Source organism: Hypanus sabinus (genome assembly GCF_030144855.1).
Source record: "Hypanus sabinus isolate sHypSab1 chromosome X2 unlocalized genomic scaffold, sHypSab1.hap1 SUPER_X2_unloc_13, whole genome shotgun sequence".
Lineage (NCBI taxonomy): Eukaryota > Metazoa > Chordata > Chondrichthyes > Myliobatiformes > Dasyatidae > Hypanus > Hypanus sabinus.
In genome coordinates, this window is record NW_026778983.1 from 338,230 (window position 1) to 358,083 (window position 19,854).

At 55.5% G+C, this 19,854-nt stretch overlaps 1 protein-coding gene across 6 annotated transcripts in view; it reads left to right on the forward strand.

Annotated features, from left to right (window-relative positions):
* LOC132385735 (dixin-like) overlaps window positions 1-19,854 on the forward strand; it is a 270,730-nt gene that overhangs the window by 216,766 nt on the left and 34,110 nt on the right. For 5 of the 6 annotated variants that reach the window (XM_059957946.1, XM_059957947.1, XM_059957949.1 and 2 more), the window contains 4 exons: window positions 3,240-3,344; window positions 4,022-4,075; window positions 6,646-6,738; window positions 15,580-15,651. In XM_059957946.1, coding sequence (XP_059813929.1) covers window positions 3,240-3,344; window positions 4,022-4,075; window positions 6,646-6,738; window positions 15,580-15,651 — 324 coding nt within the window. The remainder of the gene's footprint in view (window positions 1-3,239; window positions 3,345-4,021; window positions 4,076-6,645; window positions 6,739-15,579; window positions 15,652-19,854) is intronic. The other variant, XM_059957948.1, reaches the window with a different exon arrangement.

A 19,854-nucleotide genomic window follows, 5' to 3' on the forward strand; every position in this document is an offset into this window, starting at 1 on the left:
GTGATGCAGCCGGTCGGGATGTTCTCAATCGTGCCCCTGCGACTGAGGGAGGTACAGTTCCCGTACCAGGCCGTGATGCAGCCGGTCGGGATGCCCTCGATCGTGCCCCTGCGACTGAGGGAGGTACAGTTCCCGTACCGGGCAGTGATGCAGCCAGTCAGGATGCCCTCGATCGTGCCCCTGTAGAAAGTCCTGAGGATTTGGGGGGCCCCCACACCAAACTTCCTCAACCGTCTGAGGTGAGAGAGACGCTGTTGTGCCTTTCTCACTGCACAGCCGGTGTGGACAGACCGCGTGAGATCCCCGGTGATGTGGATGCTGAGGAACTTGAAGCTGTTCACCCTCTCAACCCCAGATCCATCGATGTCAATAGGGGTTAGCCCGTCTCCATTCCCCCTGTCATCCACAACCAGCTCCTTAGTATTAGCCTACAGCAATTGTACGGATTGTACTGAACTGCGGCCACGAAGCAACGATTTCCACGGCGATATTAACCCTGCCTCTGGTTCTCAGCCGCACAAGGCATGTCCGCCCGAAGCCAAGTTCACAGAAGCTTCAGCGGTGAAGACGTGCGTGTGAGCGTAGCGTTCCACACGCTGAGAGTGGCCTTGTCCCGTCGTACAGGCCTCTGCCGTTTCAGCCAGCCTTCCGTGATGCTGTGGTATCGGCTCCACTCCTGCTGGTCTCTTCGCCCACCACGTGGGGGTGGTGGGGGAGTGGGAGGGGAGTAAAGATATCTACCGTTGGGGTTTCCTACGTGCTTTTACCTCTCTGACCTCCCTGCAAAATGGCACCATCTCCGTCCACCGTCCCTCGACCCATCTGGTCTCACATACCACTATGCCGTGCTGGCCTTCTAACATACCCCCAAGATCAATCTAACCCTTCCCTCCCGTTTTTCTGCCCACCCAGGAGCTATCTGTGCGTTGAAATTCGGTTTTCAAGGCAGGACGCTGCAGCACAGCGCAGCCCCTCGTGGCCCACCTTTGAGCCTAGTCCGAGATCTCTCTCTCTCTAACATACTCCTCCATTTTTCTATCGCACATTGGTGGCATGGTACCCTAGCACTTGGCGCACCGACTCGGGTTTAATCCCCTGCCGCCGCCTGTGAGGAGTTTGTACGTTCACCCCGCGACCGCCTGGCATGCCTCTGGGCACCCCGCTGTCCTTCCACCATCCAAAACAGAAAGTAAGGGTTTGTAGGCCAATTGGGCGCCACAGGCTGTTACCACGCTGTGTTATTTCCTTATTTTTCATTGAGATGCAGCCCGGTTTAACCCGAGCCTTATCATGGGACAATTCACGATGAAGGACCTACCACCCGCGCAGTCGCGGGGAGAGGGAACGCCCGAGCTCCTATCGGGCGGTAGCGGCGGGAGGTGAAACGGACAGTTGAACGTCTCGGAGTTTACGAGCTGTCCCGGATGCGCCTGCCTCTCCCGTTCCTCACACCTGATCGCTCTCTGTGTGTAAAAAAAAACCTCTGACCTCTGACCCCCCCACCGTACTTCCCTCCAATCAACTTAAAATCACGTCCCCTCATATTAGCCCTCTCTGCGCTGGGTTTAGAGTCTCCGGCTGTCCACTCGGTCCAGGCCTCTTCTCCTCTTGCCACCTGAGTATCGTCCCACCACTCCACATGTTCCGACACTTCAAAAGTACCTGCTTTTAAGATGCTGTCAGTATCAGGTTTCTCATCACCCGGCATGTGACGTGAAATTGGTCAGCAGCAGCAGTTCAACGCAATACATAATCTAGCAGAGAAAAAAAAACTAAATAAAATAATAACAATAAATAAATCGATTACAGTATACATAAAAATCATGCCAAAAAAACCCCCAGAAATACTGTTTATTTAAAAATGTGTGGTAGTGTCCAAGGGTTCAATGTCCATTTTGGAATCGGATGGCAGAGGGGAAGAAGCAGTTCCTGAATCGCTGAGTGTGTGTCTTCAGGCTCCTGTACCTCCTCCCCGATAGCGGAGGGGAAGAAGCTGTTCCTGAATCACTGAGTGTGTGTCTTCAGGCTCCTGTACCTCCTCCCTGATGGCGGAGGGGAAGAAGCTGTTCCTGAATCGCTGAGTGTGTGTCTTCAGGCTCCTGTACCTCCTCCCTGATGGCGGAGGGGAAGAAGCTGTTCCTGAATCGCTGAGTGTGTGTCTTCAGGCTCCTGTACCTCCTCCCCGATAGCGGAGGGGAAGAAGCTGTTCCTGAATCGCTGAGTGTGTGTCTTCAGGCTCCTGTACCTCCTCCCTGATGGCAGAGGGGAAGAAGCTGTTCCTGAATCGCTGAGTGTGTGTCTTCAGGCTCCTGTACCTCCTCCCTGATGACGGAGGGGAAGAAGCTGTCCCTGAATCGCTGAGTGTGTGCCTTCAGGCTCCTGTACCTCCTCCCTGATGGCGGAGGGGAAGAAGCTGTTCCTGAATCGCTGAGTGCGTGTCTTCAGGCTCCTGTACCTCCTCCCTGATGGCGGAGGGGAAGAAGCTGTTCCTGAATCGCTGAGTGTGCGCCTTCAGGCTCCTGTACCTCCTCCCTGATGGCGGAGGAGAAGAAGCTGTGTCTGAATCGCTGAGTGTGTGTCTTCAGGCTCCTGTACCTCCTCCCTGATGGCGGAGGGGAAGAAGCTGTTCCTGAATCGCTGAGTGTGTGTCTCCAGGCTCCTGTACCTCCTCCCTGATGGCGGAGGGGAAGAAGCTGTTCCTGAATCGCTGAGTGTGTGTCTTCAGGCTCCTGTACCTCCTCCCTGATGGTGGAGGGGAAGAAGCTGTTCCTGAATCGCTGAGTGTGTGCCTTCAGGCTCCTGTACGTCCTCCCTGATGATTACAGTGAGAAAAGGGCATGCCCTGGGTGCTGGAGGTCCTTAATAATGGACGCTGTCTTTCTGAAGATATCCTGGGTACTTTGTGCCCAAGATGGAGCTGACTAGATTTACAACCCTCCGCAGCTTGTTTCGGTCCTGTGCAGTAGCCCCTCCATACCAGACAGTGATGCAGCCTGTCAGAATGCTCTCCACGGTACATCTATAGAAGTTTTTGAGCATATTTGCAGCGAGGCAGTTACTGTGCAAACTACGGTGTTTTTTAATATATATTTTTACTTTAATCGGTGACTTTACAAAGTTACTTGCGTCATACGTGTGTCTCGGAGGGATTGTGTGACCCCGTCCGTCGCTGCCCGTGGGGGTTCTCCTGCCAGCTGACTGACCACCGGAGTGTTGTGTTTTTCTCCCCCACCCCGCAGGACGCCCTGCAGCATCGGGTCGCCCAGCAGGAGAACTCCATCCTGCAGCTGAAGCAGGAGCTACTGAGGGCCAGCATGGCCAAAGACGAGCTGCTGAGCGAAAACGTGAGTGGCACCTGACGCGTCTCGCTGCAGCCCATGTCGTCCCTCGCCCTCTGGGAGGACTCGGGGGGGGGGGGGGGGCCACCTCTCCCGGGGTTGGAGGCCTGTTGGCGTGAGGGAGGGAGGCGTCTAAAATGGCGGTTTAAAAAAAAAGTCGCCTGTGTTATTGGAGGCGGGGAGGTACCGGTGTGCCGATAATCTCCGTCCCTCTGCTGAGCTCACCAAAGCAGGTTCGGTGGCCGTTAATCCATCGTTCGTCACGCCGGCCGGCTGCGTCCCAAATCGCGGTCCGCCTCTCCTGTGCCGGCGAAGGAGCCGGCAAGGCGCCCCCCCCCCCCCCTCCCCCCCGAGATTCATCGACACCCACGGGGCCGGGGGACAGGCCGCCTCGAGAAGGCAAGTGGAAAGCGCCCAAATCCCTCCCGACTTCCTCCCCTCCCTGCCCCAGCCCAAGCTGCTCCGACACGTTTTCCCCTCCGGTCAGCGGATTCCAGGTACCCGTGAGTGAAAAGAACTCACCCCTCGCGTTCCCCCCCCCCGTGATTAGAGTGGTATTCCGCTCTGTTGCGATGAGCGCCGGGTCAGGAGATCGGCTTTCCCTGCGGGCGTGGGAGACGCGTTACCGGCCGAGCGCCCTCACCTTGTCCGTTGATCACTCGCTCCCCCCTTTGCGTTGGCAGCTCGACCTTCAGAGGAAGACTGAAGAAAGGAACAAGGTCATCGGGGAATTCAAGGTGAGGCTCTCGAGCGTCGCCGTGGCACTCCCGCCTCCCAGTGTCCTGGCGTCGGGTTGGTTGATCAGAGTTTTTGCAGCCACTGAGGTCGAGCTCCCAAGGTCACAGTTAATTGCAGATTACTGGATGCAAGCAAACCGTTCCCTGCTATAACGCGGCAGAAGTTTCCGTTTCGTTGTTGGCTTTGTGCGACTTATTTCAAACAGCGTTCTTGCTTGTTGCAGAAACGTGGAAAATAGGTGCAGGGGTGGGCCATTCGGCCCTTCGAGCCTGCACCGCCACTCAGTATGATCATGGCTGATCATCCAACTCAGAACCCTGTACCTGCTTTCTCTCCATACCCCCTGATCCCTTTAGCCACAAGATGCCATATCTAACTCCCTCTTAAATATAGCCAATGAACCGGCCTCAACTGTTTCCTGTGGCAGAGAATTCTACAGAGTCACCACTCTCTGTGTGAAGAAGTTTTTCCTCATCTCGGTCCTAAAAGGCTTCCCCTTTATCCTTAAACTGTGACCCCTCGTTCTGGACTTCCCCAACATCGGAAACAATCTTCCTGCATCCAGCCTGTCCAATCCCTTTAGAATTTTATACGTCTCAATAAGATCCCCCCCACCAATCTTCTAAATTCCAGCGAGTGGCAACCCTGCGTTTCCCGCGGGGGAAAGAGATTCAGCACGGCGCTTTGCCGGGAACCCGCTGAGTGGAGCCCTCGCTGTCGCCTTCTGAGCCGCAGCCCAGAAGCAGGCCGCTCGGCCTGTCTAGCAGGCAGTCTTCCTAGCCCCACTGGGCCGCGGCCCCCCGTACTTACCCAGATCTTGTCCAAATTTCTCTTAAATGCTGAAACCGAGCCTGCATCCAGCACCTCTGTTCCACACTCTCACCACCACCCCCCCCCCCACACCTCTGAGTGGAGAAGATCCCCCTTTAAACATTTAACCTTTCACCCATGACCTCCAGGTGGAGTCTCACACCATCTGAGTGTAAAAAGCCTGCTTGCATTTACCCTACCTTTACCCCTTGTGATTTTGCACACCTCTATCAGATCTCCCCCTCACTCCTAACCTAACCTACTTTGCCATCAGCATCCTGGTAAATTTCCTCTCTTCCTTCAATCTTACTGGTGCCTCTTCTGTGGGTAGCTGACCAGAACGGGACAGGCAGTACGTCTTGTACGTCTGCAGGGTTCCAAACCCTGCCCGCGACGATCTGGTTTGTAAGGACCACCCTGCTCAGAAGGCTGCCTTTACCACCCTGCCTACCTGTGAAGCCACTCCCGATGAATTGCGGGTCTGCCATTCCCGGACCGCTTGGTTCCACCGCCCCCCTCGCAACCCGGCCGTTCGCGGTGCAAAGTCTGACCCAGGTCGGGCCCCCTGAACTGCGTCGCCTCACGTAATTCTCAACGCTACCTTCCACCCCCCCTTTCAGCCCCGGCTGGTCCGGATCCTGCCCTCCCTCGGTGTCCACCCCCCCCCGGCCTCGGTGCCACCCTGACGTCGAGTTACAAGCTCCCGGTTTCAGTGCTCGACCCGTGCCCGCGGGCAGAGGAGTGAATCGTTCCGTACACGGCTCCCCCGCGTCTCAGAGCGACTCCTGGTTTTTTTCCCCTCGCTGTAATGGTTTTCAAAGCTTGCAGAGAGATTTATGCCGGTTAGAAGAGTGGGCTGGACGATGGCAGATGGAGTTTAATGCTGATAAGTGTGAGGTGCTACATTTTGGTGGGACTAATCAAAATAGGACATACATGGTAAATGGTAGGGCATTTAAGAATGCAGTAGAAGAGAGTGATCTAGGAATAATGGTGCATAGTTCCCTGAAGATGGAATCTCATGTGGAGAGGGTGGTGAAGAAAGCTTTTGGTATGCTGGCCTTTATAAATCAGAGCATTGAGTACAGGAGTTGGGATGTAATGTTAAAATTGTACAAGGCCTTGATGAGGTCAAATTTGGAGTATTGTGTACAGTTCTGGTCACCGAATTATAGGCAAGATGTCTACAAAATAGAGAGAGTACAGAGATTTACTAGAATGTTGCCTGGGTTTCAGCACCGAAGTTACAGAGAAAGGTTGAACAAGTTAGGTCTTTATTCTTTGGAGCGTAGAAGGTTGAGGGGGGACTTGATAGAGGTATTTAAAATTATGAGGGGGATAGATAGAGTTGATGTGGATAGCCTTTTTCCATTGAGAGTAGGGGAGATTCAAACAAGAGGACATGAGTTGAGAGTTAGGAGGCAAACGTTTAGGGGTGACACGAGGGGGGGACGTCTTTACTCAGAGAGTGGTAGCTGTGTGGAACGAGCTTCCAGTAGAAGTGGTAGAGGCAGGTTCGGTATTGTCATTTAAAGTGAAATTGGATGGGTATATGGACAGGAAAGGAATGGAGGGTTATGTGCTGAGTGCGGGTCGGTGGGACGAGGTGAGAGTGAGCGTTCGGCACGGACTAGAAGGGCTGAGACGGCCTGTTTCCGAGCCGTAGTTGTTATGTGGTTATATTTATATTAATATTTCAGAGGCAAGTCAGTTGTTTGGAGAACTGCGTGGCTGTGACGTTTGTGAATTTTTCCTGCAGAGGGAACTGGGTCAGAAGGATCGACTCTTTCAGCAGCAGAAGGCAAAACTGGACGATACCCTGCGCAAGCTAACAGAAGTCACTCATGTCAAGGTACAAGGCCGGAGCTTCCTCCGTCTGGGGGTTTCAGAGCAAGTTTATTTTCAATGTCCGGAACAGCAAGTGCAACCCTCAAGAGTCCCTTTCTCGCGGGAGCACGCGGTAGGTCCAGGAAGCGTAGTGGAACCAGCGGGAGTCAGCGCCCAGCACGATCGGTGTGCCAAAGATAGCCGAATGCACAAGTACAAATAGAGAAAAAAGTAATAGTAATCAATAAATACACGATCGATAACGAGAGAGAGCTTCAGATAGAGAGTTCTTGAAAGTGAGTCCATGAGGTGTGGGAACAGTTCAGTGATGGGGGCGAGTGAAGGTTGAGGGGTGATAACTGTCCCTGAACCTGGTGGTGTGGGACCTGAGGCTCCTGTACCTCCTTCCTGATGGTTGAGGGGTAATAACTGTCCCTGAACCTGGTGGTGTGGGTCCTGAGGCTCCTGTACCTCCTTCCTGTTGGTTGAGGGGTAATAACTCCCTGAACCTGGTGGTGTGGGACCTGAGGCTCCTGTACCTCCTTCCTGATGGTTGAGGGGTAATAACTGTCCCTGAACCTGGTGGTGTGGGACCTGAGGCTCCTGTACCTCCTTCCTGATGGTTGAGGGGTAATACCTGTTCCTGAACCTGGTGGTGTGGGTCCTGAGGCTCCTGTACCTTCTTCCTGATGGTTGAGGGGTAATAACTGTCCCTGAACCTGGTGGTGTGGGCCCTGAGGTTCCTGTACCTCCTTCCTGATGGTTGAGGGGTAATAACTGTCCCTGAACCTGGTGGTGTGGGACCTGAGGCTCCTGTACCTCCTTCCTGATGGTTGAGGGGTAATAACTCCCTGAACCTGGTGGTGTGGGGCCTGAGGCTCCTGTACCTCCTTCCTGATGGTTGAGGGGTAATAACCCTGAACCTGGTGGTGTGGGACCTGAGGCTCCTGTACCTCCTTCCTGATGGTTGAGGGGTAATACCTGTTCCTGAACCTGGTGGTGTGGGTCCTGAGGCTCCTGTACCTCCTTCCTAATGGTCGAGGGGTAATACCTGTTCCTGAACCTGGTGGTGTGGGTCCTGAGGCTCCTGTACCTTCCTGATGGTTGAGGGGTAATAACTGTCCCTAAACCTGGTGGTGTGGGCCCTGAGGTTCCTGTACCTCCTTCCTGATGGTTGAGGGGTAATAACTGTCCCTGAACCTGGTGTTGTGGACCTGAGGCTCCTGTACCTCCTTCCTGATGGTTGAGGGGTAATACCTGTTCCTGAACCTGGTGGTGTGGGTCCTGAGGCTCCTGTACCTCCTTCCTAATGGTCGAGGGGTAATACCTGTTCCTGAACCTGGTGGTGTGGGTCCTGAGGCTCCTGTACCTCCTTCCTGATGGTTGAGGGGTAATAACTGTCCCTGAACCTGGTGGTGTGGGCCCTGAGGTTCCTGTACCTCCTTCCTGATGGTTGAGCGGTAATAACTGTCCCTGAACCTGGTGGTGTGGGTCCTGAGGCTCCTGTACCTCCTTCCTGATGGTTGAGGGGTAATAACTGTCCCTGAACCTGGTGGTGTGGGCCCTGAGGTTCCTGTACCTCCTTCCTGATGGTTGAGGGGTAATAGCTGTTCCTGAACCTGGTGGTGTGGGTCCTGAGGCTCCTGTACCTCCTTCCTGATGGCAGCAGCGAGAAGAGAGCGTGGTGGAGGTGCTTAAATTTGAATTTTCGTACTTGTGACCTCGAGCTGGACTTTTTTTAAATCTCAAAGGGGAAAAGTGTGGTCCTTCACAAATAAGTGACATCATCATGATGTGCCGTGTCGTGTGACGTAATTGTTGAGGCAAACGACAGCGATGTTCAGTAACGAGTAATCTAGTCAGCAGGAAACCAACTTGTGGAGATTCCTCAGTGGGTCAGTCAGCACCTGATGGGGAGGTAGAGGGAGATGTTTCACGTTTCAGTTCCTGACCTTGTGTCAGGACTCCCCCACTCCGTCGATTGCCCCAGTGTCTGTCATCAGTATATCTCAATAGATTTGCCCATGTGATCAATTTTTTACCATCTTTGGAGCTTTCTACTAAAAGCAAACTAATATTCCCTGTGTTTTAAAAGGCTTGAGTACATTGTACGGTAAAACCTCTTCAGTTATTAAATTACGTGATCAGAATCAAGTTTAATACCACTGGCGAGATGTGGTGAGATTTGTTATTTTCCGGTCGTGGTACAGTTCATTCATTCATGATGTGCCACGTTGTGTGACATCATCAACACGCGCCATGCCGTGTGACGTTGGCAATCCTGGTCTACCCACGACCGTGATTGTTCTTGGCGGATCTTTCCATAGCGGTGGGGGTTTGCTTCCTGCCCCCCCACCCCCACAGCCCATTATCATTAACCCTTCAGAGACTGTCCGCCTGCTCCCGAGGCTTCACGTGACCCTGATCAGGGAGCTAAGCAGGTGCTATGCCTCGCCCAAGGGTGGCCAGCAGAGGGAAGGAACGCCTTACGCCTCCTTTGGCAGAGACGTATGTCCACCCCGACACCCAGAACTGCAAAAAATTATAATAAAATGTTATATGTCACTTTTGAGAGAACAGCAACAGCATGCAGAAGGCCAACTGGAGATTGGGCCTTTGGGCTCGTTCCATTATTGACAGGCAAAGCTAGGAGTGCCTATGTTCATATTGACTTTTACTGTGCCCGTGGTCTGTTTTTTGATCAATCATGGTATTGCAGCGGTGTGCTACACGCAGCGCTAAAATTACGACACGGAGTCGGTAACTGCAGTCGAAGGAAAAAACTTTATTCGAAATTTTCAGCCTCACTTTTAAGCCTCCCTCAACCTGCCCCCCATGGCGCAGAGGCTCCAAAGCTCTGTGCTCGCAAACCCCCGTAGGCTATCTAATTGTGAGTCGGTTCGGATGTGCCAGGAAATGGGCCGCCACATAACGCCCCCCCCCAGAACCGGCGATACACCCCCCAATGTCCACAGTCTGGGCCAGAACCTGCTTGGGAGGTCGGCCTCTGCGCCGAGGTGCCGGAAACTCGGCCGGTTGCGCCGGTTTGAGGCGGTCCACCGTGAAAACCTCCTCTTTCCCCCCAACGTCCAGCACGAACGTGGACCCGTTGTTCCGGAGCACCATAAACGGCCCCTCGTATGGCCGCTGCAGCGGTGGCCGATGCCCGCCCCTTCGTACAAACACAAACTTACAGTTCTGCAGGTCTTTGGGTACGCAGGTCGGGTTCCGCCCGTGCTGTGAAGTGGGTATGGGGGCCAGGTTACCGAGCCTCTCGCGTAGTCTGCCCAGGACTGCTGCGGGATCTTCCTCTTGCCCCCTTGGGGCTGGTAGGAACTCCCCGGGGACGACCAGGGGCGCGCCGTATACCAATTCGGCCGACGAGGCGTGCAGGTCGTCCTTGGGCGCTGTGCGGATGCCGAGTAGGACCCAGGGAAGCTCGTCCGCCCAGTTGGCTCCTTGCAGGCGGGCCATGAGGGCCAACTTCAGGTGACGGTGGAAACGCTCCACTAGCCCGTTCGACTGTGGGTGGTAGGCAGTGGTGTGGTGCAGCTGAGTCCCCAAAAGGCTGGCCATAGCTGACCACAGGCTGGAGGTGAACTGGGCGCCTCTGTCGGAGGTAATGTGGGCTGGTACACCAAAGCGAGATATCCAGGTGGCGATCAGGGCTCGGGCGCAAGATTCGGAGATGGTGTCGGTGAGCGGGACCGCCTCTGGCCATCTTGTGAACCGGTCCACGATAGTCAGGAGGTGCCGCGCTCCGCGCGACACTGGCAGGGGGTCCACAATATCCACATGAATGTGGTCGAAACGCTGGTGGGTGGGATGGAACTGCTGCGGTGGGGCTTTGGTGTGCCGCTGCACCTTGGCCATCTGGCAGTGCATGCACGTTTTGGCCCATTCACTGACCTGTTTGCGGAGTCCGTGCCAAACGAACCTGCTGGAAACCATCTGGACAGTTGACCAGATGGAGGGATGCGCCAAGTTATGAATGGAGTCGAAAACGCGGCGCTGCCAGGCTGTCGGGACGACGGGACGGGGCTGGCCGGTGGCGACGTCACAGAGTAGGGTCCTCTCACCTGGGCCCACGGGGAGGTCCTGGAGCTGCAAACCGGAGACTGCGGTTCTGTAACTCGGAATCTCCTCATCCGCCTGCTGCGCCTCTGCCAGTGCCTCAAAGTCTACCCCTTGGGAAAGGGCATGAACGGTAGGGCGAGAGAGCGCATCCGCCACGACATTGTCCTTACCCGAGACGTGCCGGACATCCGTCGTGTATTCAGAGATGTAGGACAGGTGGCGTTGCTGGCGGGATGACCAGGGGTCGGACGCTTTCGTAAACGCAAAGGTAAGCGGTTTGTGGTCCGTGAACGCGGTGAAGGGCCGACCTTCTAGGAAGTACCTGAAATGCCGGATTGCCAGGTAGAGCGCCAACAGTTCCCGGTCGAAAGCACTGTATTTGAGCTCGGGTGGTCACAGGTGTTTGCTGAAAAACGCCAGGGGTTGCCAGCGACCTGCGATGAGTTGCTCCAGCACCCCACCGACTGCCGTGTTTGATGCGTCCACTGTGAGGGCGGTAGGGGCGTCCATTCTGGGATGTACTAGCATTGCGGCGTTCGCCAAAGCTTCCTTCGTTTGAACGAAAGCGGCGGCGGACTCCTCGTCCCAGGTAATGTCCTTGCTCGGACCCGACATCAGGGCGAACAGGGGGCGCATGATCCGGGCAGCTGAAGGGAGGAAGCGGCGGTAGAAATTGACCATACCTACGAATTCCTGAAGGCCTTTGATCGTGGTGGGTCGGGGAAAGAGGCGGACCGCATCTACCTTAGCGGGCAGAGGGGTTGCCCCGTCTTTAGTAATCCTGTGGCCCAGGAAGTCAATGGTATCGAGTCCGAACTGGCATTTGGCGGGGTTGATTGTAAGACCGTACTCACTCAGTCGGGCGCAGAGTTGACGGAGGTGGGACAGATGCTCCTGATGACTGCTGCTGGCTATGAGGATGTCATCCAAATAGATGAACGCGAAGTCCAGGTCCCGTCCCACCGCGTCCATTAACCGCTGGAACGTCTGTGCGGCATTCTTCAGGCCGAACGGCATGAGGAGGAACTCGAGAAGGCCAAACGGGGTGATGAGAGCCGTTTTGGGGACGTCGTCAGGATGCATCGGGATTTGATGGTACCCTCGGACGAGGTCTACCTTGGAGAAGATCCGTGTGCTGTGCAGGTTTGCTGCAAAGTCCTGAATGTGCGGCACAGGGTAGCGGTCCGGTGTGGTAGCCTCGTTCAGCCTGCGGTAGTCGCCGCACGGTCTCCAGCCTCCCGTCGCTTTGGGCACCACGTGCAGGGGGGAGGCCCATGGGCTGTCGGACCGCCGGATGATCCCCAATTCCTCCATCCTCTGGAACTCCTCCTTCGCCAGTCGGAGCTTGTCCGGGGGAAACCGCCGAGCGCGGGCACGGAGGGGTGGTCCCTGGGTCGGGATGTGGTGCTGTACGCCGTGCCTGGGCATGGCCGCTGTGAACTGCGGTGCCAGAACCGATGGGAAATCCGCCAGGACCCTGGTGAAGTCGTTGTCGGACAGCGTGATGGAGCCGAGGTGAGGTGCTGGCAACTGGGCTGCACCCAGGGGGAACATCTGAAAGGTCTCGGCGTGGACCAGTCTCTTCCTGGGCAGGTCGACCAGTAGGCTGTGAGCCCGCAAAAAATCCGCACCCAGAAGCGGTTGGGCTACGGCGGCCAGTGTGAAGTCCCACGTGAACTGGCTGGAGCCGAACTGTAGCTGCACCTGACGGGTGCCATAGGTCCTTACTGTGCTGCCATTCACGGCCCTCAGGGGGGGACCCGGTGCCCTGCTGCGGGTGTCGTAACTCGTCGGGGTAAAGCGCTGATCTCAGCCCCAGTATCGACCAAAAACCGCCGTCCCGACCTTCTATCCCACACATACAGGAGGCTATCCCGATGGCCAGCCGCCGTAGCCATCAGCGGCGGCTGACCCTGGCGTTTCCCGGGAACTTGCAGGGCGGGCGACAACGGCGGGCTTCTGCGCCCCACCGCTGGTGGTAGAAGCGCCAGTGTTCATTGGGCCGGGGGTTGGCGGGCTCTGCGGCCGGGCCTGGATTGGTTTGCTGCCGGGAGCGTGGCTGGGAGATCAGTGCGATGGACGCCCCACTCACCTTTTTGGCGTTCCACAGCAAGTCCGCCCGGGCTGCCACCTTCCGGGGGTCACTGAAATCCGCGTCAGACAGCAGCAGGCGTATGTCCTCGGGCAGCTGCTCCAGGAATGCCTGCTCAAACATGAGGCAGGGTGTGTGTCCGTCAGCGAGAGACAACATCTCATTCATTAAAGCCGATGGAGGTCTGTCGCCCAAGCCATCCAGGTGCAGTAAACGGGCAGCCCGCTCGCGCCGTGAGGAGCAGGGCTTTGAATTCCGTGTACTTGCCGTCTGCCGGGGGCGACTGTACGAACTCCGCGACCTGGGCCACTTTGTCCTGGTCGAGGGAGCTCACCACATAGTAGTAGCGGGTGTCTTCTGAGGTGATCTGGCGAACGTGGAATTGGGCTTCGGCTTGCTGGAACCATAGGTTTGGGCGCTGTGTCCAGAAACCCGGCAGTTTCAACGAAACCGCATGAACAGAGGCGGCGTCGGTCATTTCTGGTCCAAAAATCGTTTGGACTGTCGGGGTCACCAATTGTAGCGGTGTGCTACACGCAGCGCTAAAATTACGACACGGAGTCGGTAACTGCAGTCGAAAGAAAAACTTTATTCGAAATCTTCAGCCTCAATTTTAAGCCTCCCTCAACCGGCCCCCCATGGCACAGAGGCTCCAAAGCTCTGTGCTCGCAAACCCCCGTAGGCTAATTAATTGTGCGTCGGTTCGGATGTGCCAGGAAATGGGTCGCCACAGTATTGTCTGCACTGTTGTAACTATATGTTAACTATAACTATATGTAACTATGTGGTTTTGTGTGGGTCTTGTAGCTTTAGTTTTTGGTTTGTTGGGTGGTAGAGTTGGTCTCCTGACTCGGTGTGTCTGGGTCGTCTTGTTCTGTCTGGTGGGTTTGCAGCTCCTTTCCGGGGAACGCGCTAAGACAGTAGGGCGATATTAATATGCAGCAGCCTCTCTGGACTCTGGATTGGGGATTGCCAAACGTTATGTGGATTTTCTGGTGCAGTCTGTTTTGTCGTGTGCTTTTGTGATATCATTCTGGAGGGACGTTGTCTCATTTTTTTAACTGCATTGCATTTGTGGTTTCTAAACGACAGTAAACTGAATTTGAATCTAAAAGCGATAAATTACAATAAGAAATATATATATAAAAAAAGAAAATTTAATTAAGTAAGTAGTGCAAGAACGGAGGGGAAAAAATAATGACTGAGTGTATATGGATTCATTGGCCATTTGGAAATCTGAGACGGTCCCGCAGCATAAAAGCCAGGACCGACAGGCTCCGGGACAGCTTCTCCCACCAGGCCGTCAGACTGATTGATTCACGCTGAGACAACTGTACATCTATGTTATATTGACTGTCCTGTCGTACATACTATTTATTATAAATTACTACAATTTGCACATTCAGACAGAGATGTAAACATTTTTACTCCTCGCAGATGTGAAAGATAACAAGAAATACAGTCAATTCAGTTCAGACTGACGGCAGAGGTGGGAAGAAGCTGTTCCTGAATTGTTGAGTGTGAGAGTGTGTGTGTCTTCAGGCTCCTGTACCTCCTCCCTGATGGCGGAGGGGAAGAAGCTGTTCCTGAATCGCTGAGTGTGTGTCTTCAGGCTCCTGTACCTCCTCCCTGATGGCGGAGGGGAAGAAGCTGTTCCTGAATCGCTGAGTGTGTGTCTTCAGGCTCCTGTACCTCCTCCCCGATGGCGGAGGGGAAGAAGCTGTTCCTGAATCGCTGAGTGTGTGTCTTCAGGCTCCTGTACCTCCTCCCTGATGGCGGAGGGGAAGAAGCTGTTCCTGAATCGCTGAGTGTGTGTCTTCAGGCTCCTGTACCTCCTCCCTGATGGCGGAAGGGAAGAAGCTGTTCCTGAATCGCTGAGTGTGTGCCTTCAGGCTCCTGTACCTCCTCCCTGATGGCAGAGGGGAAGAAGCTGTTTCTGAATCACTGAGTGTGTGTCTTCAGGCTCCTGTACCTCCTCCCTGATGGCGGAAGGGAAGAAGCTGTTCCTGAATCGCTGAGTGTGTGCCTTCAGGCTCATGTACCTCCTCCCTGATGGCAGAGGGGAAGAAGCTGTTTCTGAATCACTGAGTGTGTGCCTTCAGGCTCCTGTACCTCCTCCCTGAATGGCGGAGGGGAAGAAGCTGTTCCTGAATCGCTGAGTGTGTGTCTTCAGGCTCCTGTACCTCCTCCCTGAATGGCGGAGGGGAAGAAGCTGTTCCTGAATCGCTGAGTGTGTGTCTTCAGGCTCCTGTACCTCCTCCCTGAATGGCAGAGGGGAAGAAGCTGTTCCTGAATCTGTGTGTGTATGAGTGTGTGTGTGTGTGTGTGTGTCTCTGTGTGTGTGTGTGTGTGTGTGTGTGTGTGTGTGTGTGTGTGTGTGTGTGTGTGTGTGTGTGTGTGTGTGTGTGTGTGCGCGTGTGCGCGCGCGCGCACGCCTTTGGGTTGCTGTACCTCCTCCCTGAATGTAAACAATGAGAAGAGGGCACGTCCCGGGCGATGGGGGGGGGGAGGGTGTTGTCCTTGATGACGGGCGGCACCTGTGACGTGCTGTTACTCAGTAAGTACTCGTACCCCTTGGCTTGTTCCCCGAGTCCGGGTTGTTGAGGCCCCTCTGCGTCACTGGGATGGGTGAGTGACCCACTGAGCCTACCCGCTTAACACAATTTTTCTCCTTTCCGCGTGACCTGTCCTTCGCAGGATGGCTTGCAGAGGGAGCTGGACCACAAGGAGGTCATTCTTCACCAGCTGATGAGCAGAGAGGGCGAGGAGGTACGGTGCTGCCACGTTATCGCGGAGAGATTATCTATTATCGTTGTTCCGCTCCTTGAAATTTTTGTGTGTGCAGTTCCGGCGGCCGCCAATGGACGTCAATAAGGTTGAAAGAGTACAGTGAAAATTTTACAAGGACATTGCCCAAGACTGGAAAACCTGAGTTACAAGGGAAGGTTGAATGGGTTAGAACTTATTCCCTAGAACGTAGACAGCTGAGGGGAGATTTGATATTCAATATCGAAGATGAATGATCTTTATTATTGTCATTATACATAGATACAATGAAACTCTGTTTAGTTTCCTCTCAGGCAATTAAATCGGTAGATAAAGACAAGACAGTAATAGAAAAACAGTATTAAATAGATAAGTAGCAGAAAATAAGTTACAGCAGCACCAGAATGTCACAGTAATGCACAAAGTGCCGTTGGTGCAAGTATTTGAGTCCTTCTGTGTGCTCACAGTTTCAGTCACTGTTCTGTGGGAGTAGAAGCTCTGGGGCAGAAGCTGTCCCTCCGTCTGTTTGTTCTGGTTTTTAGTGTCCGGAACCTTTTGCTGGACGGCAGCGGGTCAGACAGGGAGTGGCCGGGGTGTGCGGTGTCTCCGGTTATGCTGATTGCTTTCCTCCTGACGGCGTCCAGTCCTGGGAGCTCCATCCGGACAATTCGCCACGCGATGCCGGTCTCATCGCTCAGCGGCTGTGCAGCTGGCACACCACACGGTGGCGCTGTCGGTCAGCATGGTTGCAGTTGTGCTTCTGTGGAAGTTAAGCCACAGCTTCTGTGGGAGTTTGGTCTGTTCCAGCTTTCCGAGGAAGAGGAGCCTTTCTTGTATCTGTTTTTCCACAAGCAGCGAGGTGTTGGTGGTCCATGTCAGCGAGGTGTTGGGGGTCCATGTCAGTGAGGTGTCGGTGGTCCATGTCAGCGAGGTGTCGGTGGTCCATGTCAGCGAGGTGTTGGTGGTCCATGTCAGCGAGGTGTCGGGGGTCCATGTCAGCGAGGTGTCGGGGGTCCATGTCAGCGAGGTGTTGGTGGTCCATGTCAGTGAGGTGTCGGTGGTCCATGTCAGCGAGGTGTCGGTGGACCACGTCAGCGAGGTGTCGGTGGTCCATGTCAGCGAGGTGTTGGTGGTCCATGTCAGCGAGGTGTTGGTGGACCACGTCAGCGAGGTGATGGTGGTCCATGTCAGCGAGGTGATGGTGGTCCATGTCAGTGAGGTGTTGGTGGTCCATGTCAGCGAGGTGTTGGTGGTCCATGTCAGCGAAGTGTCGGTGATCCATGTCAGCGAGGTGTTGGTGGTCCATGTCAGCGAGGTGTTGGTGGTCCATGTCAGCGAGGTGTAGGTGGTCCATGTCAGTGAGGTGTAGGTGGTCCATGTCAGCGAGGTGTTGGTGGTCCATGTCAGCGAGGTGTTGGTGGTCCATGTCAGCGAGGTGTTGGTGGTCCATGTCAGCGAGGTGTTGGTGGTCCATGTCAGTGAGGTGTTGGTGGTCCATGTCAGCGAGGTGTCGGTGGTCCATGCCAGCGAGGTGTTGCTGGTCCGTGTCAGCGAGGTGTTGGTGGTCCGTGTCAGCGAGGTGTTGGTGGTCCGTGTCAGCGAGGTGTTGGTGGTCCGTGTCAGCGAGGTGTTGGTGGTCCGTGTCAGCGAGGTGTTGGTGGTCCGTGTCAGCGAGGTGTTGGTGGTCCGTGTCAGCGAGGTGTTGGTGGTCCATGTCAGCGAGGTGTTGGTGGTCCATGTCAGCGAGGTGTTGGTGGTCCATGTCAGCGAGGTGTTGGTGGTCCATGTCAGCGAGGTGTTGCTGGTCCACGTCAGCGAGGTGTTGCTGGTCCACGTCAGCGAGGTGTCGGTGGTCCATGTCAGCGAGGTGTCGGTGGTCCATGTCAGCGAGGTGTTGGTGGTCCATGTCAGTGAGGTGTTGGTGGTCCATGTCAGCGAGGTGTTGGTGGTCCATGTCAGCGAGGTGTTGGTGGTCCATGTCAGCGAGGTGTTGGTGGTCCATGTCAGTGAGGTGTTGGTGGTCCATGTCAGTGAGGTGTTGGTGGTCCATGTCAGCGAGGTGTTGGTGGTCCATGTCAGTGAGGTGTTGGTGGTCCATGTCAGTGAGGTGTTGGTGGTCCATGTCAGCGAGGTGTTGCTGGTCCACGTCAGCGAGGTGTCGGTGGTCCATGTCAGTGAGGTGTCGGTGGTCCATGTCAGCGAGGTGTCGGTGGTCCATGTCAGCGAGGTGTCGGTGGTCCATGTCAGCGAGGTGTTGGTGGTCCACGTCAGCGAGGTGTTGGTGGTCCACGTCAGCGAGGTGTTGGTGGTCCATGTCAGCGAGGTGTTGGTGGTCCATGCCAGCGAGGTGTCGGTGGTCCATGTCAGTGAGGTGTCGGTGGTCCATGTCAGCGAGGTGTCGGTGGTCCATGTCAGCGAGGTGTCGGTGGTCCATGTCAGCGAGGTGTTGGTGGTCCACGTCAGCGAGGTGTTGGTGGTCCACGTCAGCGAGGTGTTGGTGGTCCATGTCAGCGAGGTGTTGGTGGTCCATGCCAGCGAGGTGTCGGTGGTCCATGTCAGTGAGGTGTCGGTGGTCCATGTCAGCGAGGTGTCGGTGGTCCATGTCAGCGAGGTGTCGGTGGTCCATGTCAGCGAGGTGTTGGTGGTCCATGTCAGCGAGGTGTTGGTGGTCCATGTCAGTGAGGTGTCGGTGATCCATGTCAGCGAGGTGTTGGTGGTCCATGTCAGCGAGGTGTCGGTGGTCCATGTCAGTGAGGTGTTGGGGGTCCATGTCAGCGAGGTGTTGGTGGTCCATGTCAGTGAGGTGTTGGTGGTCCATGTCAGCGAGGTGTTGGGGTCCATGTCAGTGAGGTGTTGGTGGTCCACGTCAGTGAGGTGTTGGTGGTCCATGTCAGTGAGGTGTTGGTGGTCCATGTCAGCGAGGTGTTGGTGGTCCATGTCAGTGAGGTGTTGGTGATCCACATCAGCGAGGTGTCGGGGGTCCATGTCAGCGAGGTGTTGGTGGTCCATGTCAGCGAGGTGTCGGTGGTCCATGTCAGCGAGGTGTTGGTGGTCCATGTCAGCGAGGTGTCGGGGGTCCATGTCAGTGAGGTGTTGGTGGTCCATGTCAGCGAGGTGTCGGGGGTCCATGTCAGTGAGGTGTTGGTGGTCCAGGTCAGTGAGGTGTTGGTGATCCATGTCAGCGAGGTGTTGGTGGTCCACGTCAGCGAGGTGTTGGTGGTCCATGTCAGCGAGGTGGTGGTGGTCCACGTCAGTGAGGTGTCGGGGGTCCATGTCAGCGAGGTGTCGGGGGTCCATGTCAGTGAGGTGTTGGTGGTCCATGTCAGCGAGGTGTCGGGGGTCCATGTCAGTGAGGTGTCGGGGGTCCATGTCAGTGAGGTGTTGGTGGTCCATGTCAGCGAGGTGTCGGGGGTCCATGTCAGTGAGGTGTTGGTGGTCCAGGTCAGTGAGGTGTTGGTGATCCATGTCAGCGAGGTGTTGGTGGTCCACGTCAGTGAGGTGTTGGTGGTCCATGTCAGCGAGGTGTTGGTGATCCATGTCAGTGAGGTGTGGGTGGTCCATGTCAGCGAGGTGTCGGTGGTCCATGTCAGCGAGGTGTTGGTGGTCCATGTCAGCGAGGTGTTGGTGGTCCATGTCAGCGAGGTGTTGGTGGTCCATGTCAGCGAGGTGTTGGTGGTCCATGTCAGCGAGGTGTTGGTGATCCATGTCAGTGAGGTGTCGGTGGTCCATGTCAGCGAGGTGTTGGTGATCCATGTCAGCGAGGTGTTGGTGATCCATGTCAGTGAGGTGTCGGTGGTCCATGTCAGCGAGGTGTTGGGGGTCCATGTCAGTGAGGTGTTGGTGATCCATGTCAGCGAGGTGTTGGGGGTCCATGTCAGTGAGGTGTCGGTGGTCCATGTCAGCGAGGTGTCGGTGGTCCATGTCAGCGAGGTGTTGGTGGTCCATGTCAGCGAGGTGTTGGTGGTCCATGTCAGCGAGGTGTTGGTGGTCCATGTCAGCGAGGTGTTGGTGGTCCATGTCAGTGAGGTGTCGGTGATCCATGTCAGCGAGGTGTTGGTGGTCCATGTCAGCGAGGTGTCGGTGGTCCATGTCAGTGAGGTGTTGGGGGTCCATGTCAGCGAGGTGTTGGTGGTCCATGTCAGTGAGGTGTTGGTGGTCCATGTCAGCGAGGTGTTGGGGTCCATGTCAGTGAGGTGTTGGTGGTCC